This window comes from Xiphophorus hellerii, chromosome 6 (assembly GCF_003331165.1).
Source record: "Xiphophorus hellerii strain 12219 chromosome 6, Xiphophorus_hellerii-4.1, whole genome shotgun sequence".
Classification (NCBI taxonomy): Eukaryota; Metazoa; Chordata; class Actinopteri; order Cyprinodontiformes; family Poeciliidae; genus Xiphophorus; species Xiphophorus hellerii.
The window spans coordinates 22560795-22577640 of record NC_045677.1 but is presented as its reverse complement, the minus strand read 5'-3'; the positions used below and the strand labels follow the sequence as shown (position 1 = coordinate 22577640).

The following is a 16846-nucleotide window of genomic DNA, read 5'->3' as shown; positions in this document are numbered from 1 at the left end:
TAACAGGATCTTTTCACAATTTCCATCACTGCATCTCTGCTGTAAATCCTAAAACAGGCTGGAACAGTTCACATTATTTACAGACATTAATAATTTAGAAGCGATATTGATACAAAAGCCTTTTTGCTCCTCATCTGCCTAAGGAGATGCTGTTTAAGATGCTACACCACAAAGTTGCTCCAGCGCAGGTTCTCTTTCTTGAATAATAGTGTTTGTTTTTTGTTGTGTTTTGCTTTTCAAGCAGTTTTTCTTCTTTTGTTCTTGTTTCAGTTTCTGCTGCTTCGGGAAAACTTTGCTAAAAGAACAATTCCTAACTCTGTAACTTTTCTGTCTCTTTCCCAGGGGACATCGACAACATCACCAGTCTGATCCACCATCACGTTCCCGAGGCAAAGCTCATTGAGACCATCGGACAGGAGTTGACCTATTTGCTCCCTAATAAAGGGTTCAAACATCGAGCCTATGCCAGCCTGTTTAGAGAGCTGGAGGAAACTCTTGCTGATATGGGTCTGAGCAGCTTTGGCATCTCTGATACGTCCTTAGAGGAGGTAGGGAAATTGGCAGTAGGGGGTTACTAGCATAAATAAATGTGAACTTTTGGCCTAAAATGCTTGACATTTATCATAAAATCCAGACTACTGAGCGAACCTGGACTTTGCATTAGCTCTCAGGTCCAGTCCCAAAGTTTTCCACCTTGTAAGCGACAAAATTCCCTCAAAGTGGTTTTAGTTCAGCGGAGACACCTGCTGATGCTTATTTGAAACATACCAAAGACTGATTTTGAAGCACATTAATGCCATCTGGTGGCCAGCATGTGAACTACCTCCAGTTTTAATTTTACAGTATTCAACTGAATTTAACTTGTGTCATGGAGCATTGTATGTGCTGTGTTCAAATGAAAAAATATTACATAAATTAGAATCCCTTAGCAGAAAAATATTCAGATTTTATAAAATTGTAAATAGATTTAGAATGTAAGAAGTTAAGGTTGCGCCAACTTGTGCACCACCCCAATCTTCCACCCATACACCTGCAGTCCTCCTGCACAAACCAGATTTTTTTATGTTAATAAAAGGTTATAAAACTGAAAAATAAGGAATTTAGATAATCTCCAGCATCCATCAAAAATAAAGGCCACCCTTTAAAAAGATTAAACAACTTACAGTTTCCCTCTTAATTTCCAGAACTACTCTGCCCTATCACAAACTGGACCAGAATCACCAAGACTGGATTTAATGCTTGTAAACAAAACCTCTCTAGAGACTTATCACTTCACTTGAAGATTCAAGACAGTAGGCAGCCCAAGCCTCCAAGACGCTTTATACAACCCCCATACTGCCAACTAGCTAACTGGCAGAGAAAACCAGCTCCCTTCCTAGCTTTATACTTTGCTTTTCAAGGTCAGAGGAGAATCATTTGTTTCCTCCCCATCTGCACAAATCTAACACAATAAAAAAAAACAATGGGTGAAAGAATCTCTGACAAACCTTGCTGGTGCTGCAAATTGTTTTGTATGAATTGTGTAGAATTTATCTCATTGAAAGGGGAAGCATTTTTTAAATGGCTTAATTTGGTCAGATTTTCTTAAATGAAGGAAACTTGAACTTTCAAGTTTCACCATAGCTATAAATTTCACAGCAGTGGGTAAATTTGTCTAAATTTGGGTTTTGCGATTATAATTCAGTTCAATTCATTTTATTAGACCGACACCTTGAACTTATTTCCATGGAATTGCTCATATGACTATCTCTTAGTAACCTTAAACAAATATCTTGGATTCTACTTTGGTTTAGCCATGCATTTCCTGCTTATCCACCTAAAGTAGCAGGAATGTTGGCTAAATTTTTACACACCATTGTAGATTTATATTTAAATACTTATATTCATCCAGGTATTAAAATAACTGCATAGAATGTTTTGAAAGTTAAAGGATGATCTTTTCCCCTTTCCAGATATTTCTAAAGGTCACAGCAGATGGAGAAGCAGCAAATAATGCCACTACTGCTGGTAAATGCCACCACTGATATTCTGCTTGACCTTTTCCTGGAATTAAATTCCTGACCCATTTGTCTGTTTCTCCAACATGTTCTTAATCCTTCCACCACACCTCCATGTGTAATGTTGATATAAACATGCTTATTGTAGTTGAACTATACAGGTGTGACCTAAACAGTAGCCACATAACTTTTGTAAAATGTGCATCTGTTATGTTTTTATAACCCTGTAGTTTGTGTTTGTTTGCCCCACCTCTAGAACAGTGGATGTTGCAGGGAAGACATAATGGCAGCAAAGTTGGTGTAGGCCAAGAGGAAGGTCAGAGAAAGAGGAGCATTTGGACAGAGCTTCAGTAAAAATGCAGTTGCTCCCCTCTTTCTCCTGTAGAACCTACTGGACCTGGGTTATGTAAATGCCATGTTTTATTATTAATACAATCTTGCATTTCCTATTTGAGGGAATTCCTAAAAAGGACTTCCATTAAATTGAGTAACTGTAAAACGAATTTTCCACAAAACAACCCAGTTCTAAGGGCTTCAGTTTCTACATTAAGCATTTAGCAGCTGCTGTTCATAGAATGCTCTTTTCCTGCTGCATAAGCTTTCAAAACTTAGCAAAGCCTCATTTATTCTATAGAAAATAAAGAAAAGATCTGCAGAAATAAAGATCAGAATTTTAGCTAACAAAGTTTCAAAAGTTACCTGACTGAAAATGTGTTGTTTTTGTTTTACTAATACTCGTCATTTGTTTTCTTGTTTATAATAGAGAATAACGGTGTAAATGGGATTACCTCTGACAGCAGTGCAGGGAAGGGATCCAGACAGGTGAAGGGCTTTTCACTAATTCTGAAGCATTTCCATGCTTTGCTGGTGAAGAGATTTCATCACGCTACGAGAAGCAGAAAAGACTTCCTGGCACAGGTACTGCTTGGCGAAGTGAACATGGAGATCCACTGATCAAAATGGGTGTTATTTTTCTGAGTTTCAAATTATTTTATTCCAGAAGGAGGAAAAACCTGGGGGAAGACATTGATATCTATATTTTCTAATGCCCAATAGATTCTGATCTTTCTTTAAACAATGTAACTGTGGTTTCAGATTGTGCTTCCTGCCACTTTTGTCCTTATTTCTCTGATCTTCACGCTGATTGTCCCTCCGTTTGGAGAATATCCCAGCTTAACTCTGATGCCCTGGATGTACGGACAACAGTTCACCTTCTTCAGGTCAGACAATAATGCAAAAATATTGTGAAGCGTTTTATGAAAGTATTCATTCGCTTATAACTTTTTAACATTTTGTCAAGTTACAACCATAAACTTCAGTTTCAGGTTATTAGGATTTTATTTGGTAAACCAACACTGGGTAGAGAATCATTCTGAAGTGAAAGGATAACGATACATAATTTTCAAAATCATTTACGAATAAAAATCTGAAAGTATAGCCTGCATTTATATTCAACATCCCTGTGTCTATATTTGGAAGAATCTAATTTAGCAATTACAATTACATCTGCAAGTCTTTTGGGGTATGCCTCTATGAGGTTTGGACTTTGTGGTTTTTGTTTTCCAGGAGGACCAAATGACAGTTTTGGTGTCATTTTATTAAAGCATCTTCTTCCAGATGTTAGCTGTGTTCCTTACATAACTTGTGACAGATTGCAAACAGGATTTATGATGGCTTTGACATTTCTTGTTCCCAGTATTCTATACAGGCTGTTTATGATGTGCAATAATAATAATGGTTGTGGATTTCTGCAGCTTTTCTAGAGTTACCTTTGGCTTCTTGGATTCTTCCCTAATTAATGAAAAATTGAAACCCATGCATAATTTCCCCTCACATTTCACAGTTATGCACTGCTTTATGTTCCTTTATGACAAAAAAAAAAATCCAAATTAAACACTGTGAAGTTTTGAGTAATGAGACAATGTGAAGAAGTAGAAGAGTATAAGTACTATTCAAGGCCACTGGATAGTCCCAGTCTCATTAACAGTAATCTTATTTTCTTTTCTTTAATGTTTTTTAGCAACGAGCGTCCGTTTGACCCCAGAATGAAGCACTTCACAGATCGCTTGTTAAGCATGCCGGGCCTTGGCACACGATACATGCAAAAAGAGCCGTCAGAGTGAGTATCAAGGCAATGTACAGAATGAAAAATATCCTGCTGGAACATTTCTTGTTTCACTTCTAACACTTTGCTTTTATACACATTTCAGTTTCAAATAATTTTCTGTTTGCATTAAAAATGTATGCAGAAACAACAATTCTAAACCTGCCTTCAATAAGTCTGGGAGACTGAGCCAAATGCCATGAGAAATATTCTAAATCATAAAAACAAATGTAGCACAGTACGTTATGTGTCATCTCTGTCTCTGTTTTATCAAGGATGATGTGCAACACCAGTGCCTCAGACTGGGAGCAACCTGGCATCTCCCCTGTGGTCCACAACATATTACAGAGTCCTGAATGGAACCAGCGCAACCCGTCACCTTCCTGCCAGTGCAGCACCAGCAAGAAGCTGACCATGATGCCCATCTGTCCTGCTGGGGCGGGAGGCTTGCCCCCTCGGCAGCGGGTGGAGGCCACGGGAGACATCATGCTGGATCTGACCGACCGGAACATCTCAGACTATCTGGTGAAAACCTACCCCAGTCTCATCAGAACCAGGCAGGTTGGATTGGAACAGCAGATAATTATCCTAAAAAAAGATGCAAAGGTGTTGTTTTACCTCTCTTCTTTTACCTTTACTAATAACGTTTTTTTGTTCTTTATCATTATTTTGCAGTTTAAAGAGCAAATACTGGGTGAATGAACAAAGGTACTTGCATTTCTAGTCTCACTCTGTGTCTAGAAGTGGGAATTTCTCTCTTTTATTTTCAGGTTTGAATCTTTTCTGTCATCAGGTATGGAGGCCTCTCCATAGGAGGTCAACTTCCTATCCTAGATGTGGATCCTAGAGATATCCAGAAAGTTTTCCATCAGCTGGGACGGATGCTCAACATAACAGGGGTAATGCTCTCATTGTTTTCACCACTACATTAGACTGTAATCCATCCAGTCAGCTCATTCTGTGCTCCCATGTTCACAGGGTCATTACTCCAGACTTGCCCTGAGGGAGATCGGTACGTTCTTACACTTCATGGAGAGCGAGTTTAATGTAAAGGTAAGTTTTATGAAGAAAGCTTGCTTGCTAGGTGTATAAATATTTCTGTTTGGATGTGTTGAATTGCCTCTCCTCTGTCAGGTGTGGTATAATAACAAAGGCTGGCACGCCATGGTGGCCTTCATGAATGTGGCCAATAACGCCATTCTGCGAGCCTTCCTCCCTTCGTTCGCCAAACCTGTCGAGTATGGGATCACCGCCATCAATCACCCTCTGAATCTCACCAAAGAGCAGCTTTCTGAAGTCACTGTGTGAGCAAAGTTGCACCTTTTATAGTTTTTGTTCTGAAGGATTAGAAATGCTAAGTCTAAAACAGTGCTTTTAGTTTTTAATCACAATTTCTCAATAGCAGTCTGAGTACGCTGTGGGATCAAAAATTACTAGCAATAGTAAACGTGTAAAAAGTGTTCATATAAATAAATTTGAATTCATTGTTGGAATAGTCCAACACTGAAAATGATAAAGAATCTGGTTGCATTTATTCAGTTACTACTTTCCAATCTCTCCTTCCAGAATCTCATTAAAATAAAAATCCAGTCCAGACCAGAGTTGTGATTTTATTTGGCTCCTTTCTCCCTGCAGGTTGACCACTTCAGTGGATGCCGTTGTAGCGATCTGTGTCATTTTCGCCATGTCCTTCATCCCTGCCAGCTTTGTCCTCTACCTCATTCAGGAGCGAGTGACCAAAGCCAAGCACCTGCAGTTTGTCAGTGGAGTGAGTCCTTGTGTGTACTGGGTGGCCAACTTCTTCTGGGACTTGGTGAGTAAGATTGGGCTCTGTAAACAAAACTGCTTACAAAAGTGTGTGTTTTTTTATAAATATTGTTTTAATTATAGAGTTCCAGATTAAAAGGAAGTTCTTAAAATATATTGTGATAGTATGAGTTTTATATAATCTTTAATTTGTTTATTGGCAGTTTTTTTGTTGCAGACTTTGCTTTATAATATCATCTTTTACTTCTCTCTCAGATGAACTACTTTCTCAGCACTGCAATGGTGGTTGGCATTTTCATGGCATTTGATAAAAAGTGTTACACGTCACCAACTAACCTCCCAGCATTAATAGCTCTTCTTCTTCTTTACGGGTAAGCTGCTGATTTTTATATGTAGTTTCATTAAATAAAAAGTAAATGTTTAAAGCATTTTTGAAATAAAGTGCAAATTGTGTTTCTGGAACAGATAGCTTGGAGAAATCCATCGTGTCTCATCCGAATTTATAAATTTATAAAGAAAATTAAACGCCTGAGAGAGTAAAAACAACTAATTTCAACAGATTTTTTTCCTTTTCAAATGTGTTTAGATGTGTTGCCCATCACAATACTGCAAAAAATTGGTAAACAGTGTGGCAGGAAAAAAATGCAAACACAAGGCAGCCGAAAAGGCAGACTAGATAAAAATTATGTATCTACCCAAAGTTGATCTCAGATAAAAGTAGTAATAATAAAGTCTCTATCTCAAAATGGACTTTATAAAGGGAAGATTTAGACAAAATATATTTTTCAGGGAAAAGGAAGTCAGGAGAAATGTTTTCTGAGAGCAGTAGTTTACAGATCTAAAAAACACCCAATATGGAGGAATTCAAAAGAGGTCTGTCACAAGCAAAGTCTGTAATTCAAGACAGTTTAACAAACATGGATGTTAAAGATGCAGGAGGATAACATGCTTAGAAAAGTCATTGATATGGAATAGAAAACATTATTTGTCTGACACCAAAAGTTTACAGGATCTTTGAACATCAACATATTCTACTGACAGATTACACATAAAATAAAAAATATGATGTAAAAAAAGTTTTTCTTACCTAAAAGATGGTTATGCTCACAAACACCAGGTGTGGTGGTGGCTTTCATCTGGTTGTTTGTGTTTTGTTCACACTATTAACTGTTGCCATGGCATGAATTGTGTTTTGCGCTAACCTCTGAGGTGTGAGCTGTTCCTTTTCTTTAATCCAAGACTCCCATTGCTTCATGGGGCAAATTAGTGTTTCTCACACAGAGAAGGGTTTTGGTTGAAGAGGAGAAATCTGCCCTCTTTGCCTGTTTACTTCAATGGAGCTCACCCATATTTCTTGCGTAGATGATCCTTGTAGCTGATCTTTCTTGTGTGTTGTTACAAAGGGGTCACACATCTGTTGAGCATTTTATGGCTCTAAAACATGACATTTGCCTTTTAAACACACTATTTTCATAATTCTCAATCTCTCCTTCTTTCAGGTGGTCAGTGACACCCATGATGTACCCCATGTCCTACGTATTCAGTATCCCAAGCACTGCCTATGTGTCTCTATCATGCATCAATCTGTTTATTGGCATCAACAGCAGCGCCATCACTTTCATCCTGGAACTCTTTGAAAACAATCGGGTAAGGACACGCGATAATCGAAATATAAACAAAAGGAAAAGCTTATTCATGGTTTGACCTGAATTATTCCTAAAATACTGATAATTTTAAGGTGAGTGAGGAAGATTTACTGCAACAAAACAAAATTTGCTGCATCTTCATTAAAGTTAAGTACTCGATGTCTGTAAGAAATAAATCTTTTAACAGAAAGTTAATGAGTAAAAGTGGCATACTTAGTAACAAGTAGCGGATTTGTGAAGAAAACAATAAAGAAATGTATAATTTAATTTAGAGTAGAATTGAAAGCTCAAAAACTTAACACTGTAATCAATTATTACATGAAGAAGCCGTAAACTATGGAACAAAAACCCACATTGTGTCACAGCTAGTCCTGCAATGATGCATGTTTTGCATTTATAGTTCAGATCAGGTCACATCCCAATTAACTATGTAAGTGTTTGTTAGTTTTTAAGTAAGTTTTAAAAAGACAAGTTCTAATTGTTTAACACTCCTAGTTATCATATTTACCCAGAGATGTCAATTTACTGCGGGCAATTATGTCTACCACAAACAATTTGATTCTTGAGTGAGTTTTTCAGTTATTACCAAACCACATGGGACTCATCCCATAAAACAATTGATTGCTTTATTTAAATACAGAAATGAAAACTGTCATGTTGAGGTCTATTTCTTCAGTGTATTATTTCACACAATAATATTAAGAGACTGTTTTGCATGTGATTGTGTATAATAAATAGATTATGCTATTATAAGGGAAACAATTATAGATCAGTATCTGTCATACCATCGCTGGAAAAAAATTGACCTGCAGCTAAAGAACTCATTTATGCAATTTCCTCCTATTTCTGTTTCGTACTGTTGCCCACGGCTGTAAGAGGCGAATTATTTCTCAAAACAAGCCATGTTTTCTGATTGTCTGGATTCCCTCAGTTGCAAATAACATAAATTGATTAATGCAGATGTGGACTAAAGTCTGCCGTGAGGCCTTGAGGGCAGACGAGTGTCTGACAAACTAGAAAGAAAAAAATATCAAGAGGGGACAAGGAGATGCTAATTAGAATAATTAAAACTTGTATTAGCATGCGTCACAGAGGAAACGGTAGATTTTGGTGAATAATGTGGAAAACATTTTAATGAGGCCTAAACATTCAAGGTTGAGTGTGGAAAACTTTATCATTTGAGGCAGAATAAGTATTTGGTCTGATGATCAAATATTCTGGACAAAGGTATATGTGAACACCTGTTACTTTATTATGTGTTTAAAAAAAGGGGAGTGGGATAAAACCAAAGCTGGGTAAAGTTTGTAGATTGCATTCTCATTGTAATCTACTATAATAGAAAAAAGAACTCATTCTCCAGCAGATGGTCATCTCCTCTGAACATCTGCGCTGCATTTTTCTCACCGCAGATGAGTCATGAGAGATGCTCTCCAGGTGGACTGAGTCATATTAATGTTTGTTGATATTTCTCAAAAAGTATTCATAAAATTGTGCATTATAAAATTGCCATCATTCTTGCCAAGTTTGAAAAATTAGCTTAATTAAAAAACTTTTTTTTTCCACACAGGAAAAAAGAAACCAAAATGAGGACATTATTTAAAATTTGCACACACAACACAAAGGATTACTTGAGATTGGTTTTGTCTGTTTACAAATATAATTTTACATCAAGTCCTAAGCATGGTATCATCATGTTGTGTTGAGCAAACAGAAATATTAACTTGTATTTGGCACAAAGCTCTGTTTATATGCCATCAAATATATTTTCATATTGTTGCTGCTGGGACATGTTCCTGTGTTTTCAGTCTCTGCTGACATTTAACGAGTGGCTGAAGAAATTGCTGCTGGTGTTTCCTCACTTCTGCCTGGGGCGAGGACTGATAGACATGGCTATGAATCAGGCTGTCACTGATGTCTACGCCAGGTTTGGTAAGCGCTGCATGGTGTTGCACTTGTTAAAAGTTTTGACAAAGCATATGCAAGAACATATTAAAAAGTTTAAAACTCAGTTTCCCCATGACTTGATTCTGTCACCACCACAGTATTCTCAGGGTGATGCGCAGTAGTAGTTTTCACCTTTGTCCTGCAGGTTATCCTACCCAATAACTTTCTTCCAAATGTTTGCTGTGTCCTCTATATGGCACCTCCCCTCCTTCAAACATTACTTCTTGTGGTTTCTTTTAGCAAGGCTTAATTTTTTTTTTTACTCTTCTGTGAAGGCCTAATTTATTGGAGTGGCTGTTCTCTGTTTTATGCAAGTCTTGCTTTGCCTGTTAGTTCAGGGGGATGGTCATGTCTTCATACATTTGCTGTTGTTCAAGACTTTCTGTTTGCTATGTATGATGTTCGAAGCTTAGTATCTGTACTGTATCTGCTTCTAGCTTCTCTACAACTTTACCCCTGATCTGTTTGCTTTGTTCCTTGGTTTTTATGATGCTGTATGTTCTCCAACAAAACTAAGTATCTCACAGAACAGCTGGATTACAAACTCTGTGTGCTCATTATGGGAATTTGGAAATTGATTATTATCTGAATAAAGACACTAAAAACAAATTTACACTGCTTTTAAATGTGATGTAGATGTTGAAATTGATCTATCATTTTCCAATTGACAATTATGCACTGCCTTGTCTTGATGTACCACAAAAATTGCATTTAGCTACTCTCAAGTTTGTTGTTTTAATGGGAGAGAATAAGAAGGAAAAAAAAAATAAAAGAATGCGAATTCTTGACAAAAGGTTAAATTGTTTGTAAAGCTTGGATTTTTTTTGTGTGTGTTTCATTTCACAAGTCAAAATATTTTGGTATGTCTTTCTTTTTTCTCTTACAGGTGAAGAACACAAAATGGATCCTTTTCGGTGGGACTTTGTGGGAAAAAACATATTTTTTATGCTAGTGGAAGGCTTCGTGTACTTTAGTCTCAACCTTTTGATCCAGTATCGGTTCTTCTTGGACCACTGGTAAGAGCTTGCAATTAATTAAACACACACAAATAACATTTAATACACTGATTGGAACTATATTAAAACCAAATAGCTTGAATTAGCTAATTCAAGCTAATTCAACAATTAGTTTGAATTAGCTTTCCAAGCTAGTTTTTGAAAAGACATTTCTCTGGTCTTGTCGATTTCTCCTTAGAGGACTTTGTTCTTTATTTCTCAGGTTACCAGACGGTAAACGGACTGTAGTACAAGATGAGGATGAGGATGTTGCAGAGGAAAGGGAGAGGATATATGAGGGAGGAAGCAAGAAGGACATCCTGCAGGTCAGAGACCTCTCAAAGGTAAAAGTCTTTAAATCAAACTTTTCCGTATCTTTACAAAGACATTCCCATCCCCTAAAGTATTCTTACTACTTAGTGTATTGAATAGCAGGTGTTCGCTCACATAAATCACATGAGTTAAACTGTCACCAAACAATAATATTTTTATGATACTACTCTACTGAAAAATATTTTACTTCTGGCATCACATTATCTTGATAAATATAATAATCTACCATCTGACAATGGCTGCAAAAACTAAAAATAGTCCCTGATAGCTGCAGCCTCCATCAGCACCACAAAGCTGCTAAATACAACACTTAGTTGCTCAGGAACAGTCTGGAGTTCAGTTCAGATCTCATTTAAAGGAACAGTATGACCAAAAACATGAGCAGTTTTGAGACCATAACTTGATCTTGTTGTACTTTGTCCATGCCTAACTACAGCAGCCATGTTTGAAAATAGAAGGATCCTCCATAGTGTTTTGAAAATGGTCAAATAAAATACCATTCGTGAACTCTGCATATAAAACATGTGCATACCAATATTAAATATATAACACACACAAAATAAATAAACATAAATAAACAAATGAAGTTTTATCTAAAATAAAAAAAAATGGTAATTTTGAAATTTGTTTTGCTTATTGGACTGTATTATGTTTTTCTTTTTATTTTATAACAGAATAACAGATTTTATTAGATTAATTATGGAGTAAATAATTGTCACCACTCAAGTTGTTTAAACTCTATGTTTTGTTTTTTTTTACATATAAAAAGGAAGAACATAAAGTGGATACTAATGAAAGATCATCAGAATTACATAAAATTGTTCTTAACTCCTTTGTCCACAAACTGCATTTCACTCCATCAAACAAAAATTTTTTATCTTCATTTACCAGACCAAAATATATAAAATGATAAAATTCACAAGTCAGAACACTGCACATGATTCGCCAATTTACTGCTTTTTAAAATATGTTTGTGGTCACTACATTTGCTTTGGTACTGCTCCAATTAAGTGAGATATTATCATTTCTCTGCACAGACGTATGTGGGCAGAAAGAGGGCAGCTGTGGACCGGATTTGTGTGGGAGTCCCTGCAGGCGAGGTGAAGTCACTGAGTTCATCCATGCTGAGATTTATTTCTATCTTTTCTTTTTGCCACAAGTTGTGTCTGTTTGTCTGTGAATACATAAAGACTAATAGTTAAAATTCAGAACTTTAAATTAATTTTGTTTTCATGAAAACAGTTAAAATAGGTATTTATACATAATATAAAAAGACATTCTATTCAGTTTGTCTATGACGACGGTTAATGATTAATCATCTCAAAGCACTTTAAAAAACAAACAGATGTGATATATAAGTATATAGTCAAATCAATCGGACAGATTAATGTTCCTTTTAATCCTATTTAGAATACAGTGCCATGCTGATTGGAAACATATTTTGCATCTAACCAGTGACAGCAAATTGCATTGATTCATTGACTTTACAGCAATCCCCTGATCTGAGGGGATTGCTGGTCACAGTGGAAAAGAACAACTGCTTTATAACAGAAATAAATTTTAAATGCACGTCATGAAATGAAATTATTTCAAACCTTTCCCGTGGTACATTAGGATTACAAAAAATGTTTGTACTTGCTAAATCCCTTTGATTATTGGTTGATTAGTGAGTGAAATCATAAAAGAGAAAAAAAATTGAGCTTCTTTATGATATTCATTCTTTATGATATTGCTACAGTTTTCTGTGCTTCTGGTTTTAATGGCGTTCTTTTGTTGTTGTTAGTGTTTCGGCCTTCTGGGAGTTAATGGAGCTGGGAAGACAACAACTTTCAAAATGTTGACAGGTGACACTGATGCCAGCTCTGGAGAGGCTACTGTGTCTGGTTACAGGTAGGTGGAGCTCATTTATTGAATAATAAAGACATTCCTGTCCCAGCTTAAAACAAAAACTCTTTTTAAGACAGAGTACAGAGTTATGACAAAAGTTGTTGCTCCTGGCTCATCCTGCATGTAGTTCCAGCTGGATGAATCCTAAAACAGCTCTGAGAATCAGACTGTTTGGACACTGTCTGACATAATCTGTGAGATAACACTATCTGATAATGAAACTAACCCGCGTCTCTAAACACAAGTGAACGTATGCTAATCAGGAGAGAGAGAATTAGATTTTCAACATCCCGAATCTAATCTTGTTTTGACAAATTTCTAAATGTAGAAATTAGCATCATGTCTTCATACAGCTAATGCCATCTAAAACTGTTTCATATTATTTGAGCTCCTGCAGTGTCTCAAGTAACAAATTGTGTTTATATTGGCAGCATCCTGACAGAGATACTAGACGTGCACCAGAACATGGGCTACTGCCCCCAGTTTGATGCCATTGATGAGCTTCTTACCGGCAGGGAGCATCTCTACCTTTACGCCCGACTCAGAGGGGTGCCCGAGTCAGAGATCCCTAGAGTAAGTGGGACTGCAGCTGCTTTACATATTGAAGAACCTTAGGATGTTCTGCTCTGCTACACATATGACAAAGACCTCTATATTCTCTTCACGTTTTGTTTACTCCATCCCTATTTTTTTTCATCTGTTTTTTAAATTTTTTTTGGCATATTCTTTTATGAAGGAATCAGTCAGTGATGCATTGAAGTGGCCTCTGAACTTAGATTCTGTTTCTTCTGCAGGTGGCAGAGTGGGGCATCCAGAAGTTGGGCCTGACAGAATACGCTGGCTGCAGAGCAGGAACTTACAGCGGAGGCAACAAGCGTAAACTGTCCACAGCTATTGCAATGATTGGCTGCCCTGCACTGGTCCTGCTGGTAAGGGAGCCAATGACGACAAGCTACAGAGCCCTTTGTTTGTGTTTTTTAGATTTTATGCAGGAATTTATCAATGAAATAGTCTATGGATCCAGATGGTAAGCCATATGGGTTCAGTCAGGCCTGGCCTGGAATGTTTTATATGTTGGCACGAAAACTATGCAGTTCAGTTCAAACTGGCATAAATCTGTGATTTTTTGCCATATGCTGATAGAGATAAGGACTTGGTCTCTGTTAGTGTGCCGCTATGTGCTCAGAGAGACAAGTTTGCTGCTTGTTCTATAGCTGTTTTCCTTTTGTTTGTTTTTTTCTTAGGATGAGCCAACGACTGGGATGGATCCGCACTCTCGGCGCTTTCTGTGGAACGCTATCATGAGTGTGATTCAGGACGGCAGGGCTGTGGTGCTAACGTCACACAGGTTCGAAACCTTGTGATGAATTCAATTCTTGGTCCACAAATATGTGTCAGCAGCTAACCAAACACAAATTCCAAAAGCATTTAAAAAACACTCAGATATTATTGTTTGTGGAAGGAAAGTTCTTCATAGAATTAACATTTTGACAAAAACAAAAGTCCCATAAAAATCCCCTTATTTTTTCGAGTGCAATTAGTTGACTCCAAAACTCACCTAAGTAGGAAACTCAATCCATTTGTGAGTCATTTATCTATGCACATTTCCTTATAATTTAATATTTGTTCCTTTGATCCTTGTTACCTTTCAAAATAACCACCTTAAAGCCTGTATTAAAACAAACTTTACATTAGGTTCGCATTTCTTCATTAAAATGTTTTCTTTTATTGGTCTGATTTAATTTCATTTTCTAAGCAACTAAATGTTGTGTTTTCATTACTTGTAAGCTGAAAATTATAGCAATAAACAGAAAGCAAGATTTGAAAACATCTGTTGATGTAATTACTGTATATTATGTTTCACATAATGAATAGAGTTACAGAAATATATGAACTTGTCAATAATCATTTAATTTATCGAAATGCATCTATAAATACATTTTAGTTAGAGAATACAAATGAACAAACAGCATTTTAGAGATCATACAAGGCAGCAGAAAGGGCGGGGATGAAGTTGGGTTTAGCTATAAAACAATATCATTTTGAACCACAAACCTACCAAGATCAAGCTGTTTATCTAAACTGACAGGCTGGAAAAAGACATCATTATTCAGAGTAGCAGCCAAGAGACCCAATTTGCACTTTTCAGCAGAACAACAAATCCAACCAGTCAGCAATGGAAATGGTTTAGAACAAAGCATTATTCATCTGCTACAATGGCCCAGTCAAAGTGCAAACATAAATCCAATTGAGATTTTGTGGTATGACTTAAAAAACAATGTTTACTAAAGATTTTCATCCATTCCTTCCTCTTCACATAAACTTACTACTTTGTGTTTCACAAAACTCTAATAAGAAGTATTAAAGTTACAAGGCGATATAGGTCACAGACATGAATAAAGATGGGATTGCTGTTGTTTTCCACCAGCATGGAGGAGTGTGAAGCTCTATGCACCCGACTGGCCATCATGGTCAACGGGACCTTCAAGTGTCTTGGTACCATCCAGCACCTCAAATACAAGTAAGAGTTTGTTTCTTACCTAACCAATAACTGTGGTTCCAATCTGTGACTGTAAGTCTGAGCTAGCATTAATATTTTTTATCATTACCATCACGTTATAGATGACAGAAACATTAATGTTCAGAGAAAGAAAGCAGTATGCAATGTTTCTGTGCCTTGCTTCCTTGTACCCAGATTTGGCGACGGCTACGTTGTGACAATGAAAATCAAGGCAGCTAAAGCAGGCTTGTCTCCAGACCTGGAGCCTGTGGAGAGCTTTATGGAGAGCTCCTTCCCCGGCTGTGTTCAGCGGGAGAAACACTACAACACGCTGCAGTATGAAATTGCCTCATCCTCCCTGGCGAGGATTTTCCAGCTGGTGGTGGCCAATAAAGACAGGCTCAGCATCGAAGACTACTCTGTTTCCCAGACAACACTGGACCAGGTAACGCTGAGATGTGACAATCAAAACAAAAACAATTACATTTTTTTAAAAGAAAAAGATTGCAATGTGTTAAAAATTAATAAGAGCTGCTGTCAGAGGCTTGCTAACAAAACGTCATTGAACATTGAATACCCAATTACAGAATGTTCTCATGAACCTAATTCATAATTGTGTTGGGAAAACTAGTTCACTTGATCACTTTCAATGCTGGCTTTCAGGAACAATTTAGACTCAGAAAAACTCAAAATTGATTCTTGTGATGCATCACTGGAACACAGAGAAAGAAAGAAAAAATAGTCATTTAGAGACTGCAAGGTCAACACCATTTACAGGATACAGGCAAAACATTACAGTTAGTTAGGACTTGGTGTCTTTATATGTCTTGTAGGAGCAGCTCCTCTTTCCTCCTATGTGTAAGGAGGGTAGATGGGTCCTCTATTAACCCCCATAGGGAAATTACTGAGCTAGAAAGACATCTAAAGACAAATAATAAAAAATAACTATTTTCTACTAATGTGTAGTATGGAAATATGGATAACATTAGCTTTTTTAAGAAAAACAGATCACTTACAGTATTCACACCACCATGTTGTACATTCATACTAGTTTACAAATGCCAAAAAGAAAGCCTGCCAGGACTTAACCACTTATGTAGTCCTACTAAAATAATGAACTTAATTTTCCAAACTGGCTTTTATTTGAAATTCTTTTCAAATTGTGCCTGTAAACTTTGAAATACATTAAAGAGGATGGTTTTTTTGTCTTCAGTACCACAGTTCCTTTGAAACCAGAGTTCCTCCATGTAAACCAACACTTTATTTCCACCCAAATCATGGTGTAAACCTGTTCTCAAAGACACACATGACATATTTTTTAACTTGTTTCTCCAGTTTGTCCAAAGTGTTTGATTCAGGATGTTGCATATGCCTGTTGATTTCATTGCAGGATTTGAACAGTTGATATTTTTTTTTTGTTCTGGTGTTTTAAAGGTTGTAAAAGTGACTGAAGTTTGAATGAAGTTCTTAAATGTGCAAGAAACTAAAACTGAAGTGGTTTTGTGTTTCCATCCTTCCTGCGCATTTTAGCGGCAGACGAGCATTTTGACAAGAAAGTGTGTAAGAACTTTAGCTTTGCTTTACGGAGAGTGAATATGTGGCCAAAGAATTCTGGTATTAAACCATGAAAGATTTTATTATTATTCATCATGATAATTTTTCCACTTCTGTTG

The 16846-nt window shown here is 36.8% G+C and overlaps 1 protein-coding gene across 2 annotated transcripts in view; it reads left to right on the top strand.

Moving 5' to 3' along the window:
* Positions 1–16846, top strand: part of LOC116722248 (retinal-specific phospholipid-transporting ATPase ABCA4-like) — a 46883-nt gene that overhangs the window by 29202 nt on the left and 835 nt on the right. The window contains exons 26-49 of one of the 2 annotated variants that reach the window (XM_032566454.1): positions 343–548; positions 1953–2007; positions 2254–2313; positions 2761–2915; positions 3093–3217; positions 4018–4116; positions 4377–4658; positions 4777–4809; positions 4895–5000; positions 5080–5154; positions 5236–5405; positions 5737–5914; positions 6124–6239; positions 7368–7515; positions 9320–9443; positions 10345–10474; positions 10677–10797; positions 11824–11886; positions 12570–12676; positions 13105–13246; positions 13468–13602; positions 13918–14021; positions 15102–15194; positions 15369–15618. In XM_032566454.1, coding sequence (XP_032422345.1) covers positions 343–548; positions 1953–2007; positions 2254–2313; positions 2761–2915; positions 3093–3217; positions 4018–4116; positions 4377–4658; positions 4777–4809; positions 4895–5000; positions 5080–5154; positions 5236–5405; positions 5737–5914; positions 6124–6239; positions 7368–7515; positions 9320–9443; positions 10345–10474; positions 10677–10797; positions 11824–11886; positions 12570–12676; positions 13105–13246; positions 13468–13602; positions 13918–14021; positions 15102–15194; positions 15369–15618 — 3077 coding nt within the window. The remainder of the gene's footprint in view (positions 1–342; positions 549–1952; positions 2008–2253; positions 2314–2760; positions 2916–3092; positions 3218–4017; positions 4117–4376; positions 4659–4776; positions 4810–4894; positions 5001–5079; positions 5155–5235; positions 5406–5736; positions 5915–6123; positions 6240–7367; positions 7516–9319; positions 9444–10344; positions 10475–10676; positions 10798–11823; positions 11887–12569; positions 12677–13104; positions 13247–13467; positions 13603–13917; positions 14022–15101; positions 15195–15368; positions 15619–16846) is intronic. The other variant, XM_032566455.1, reaches the window with a different exon arrangement.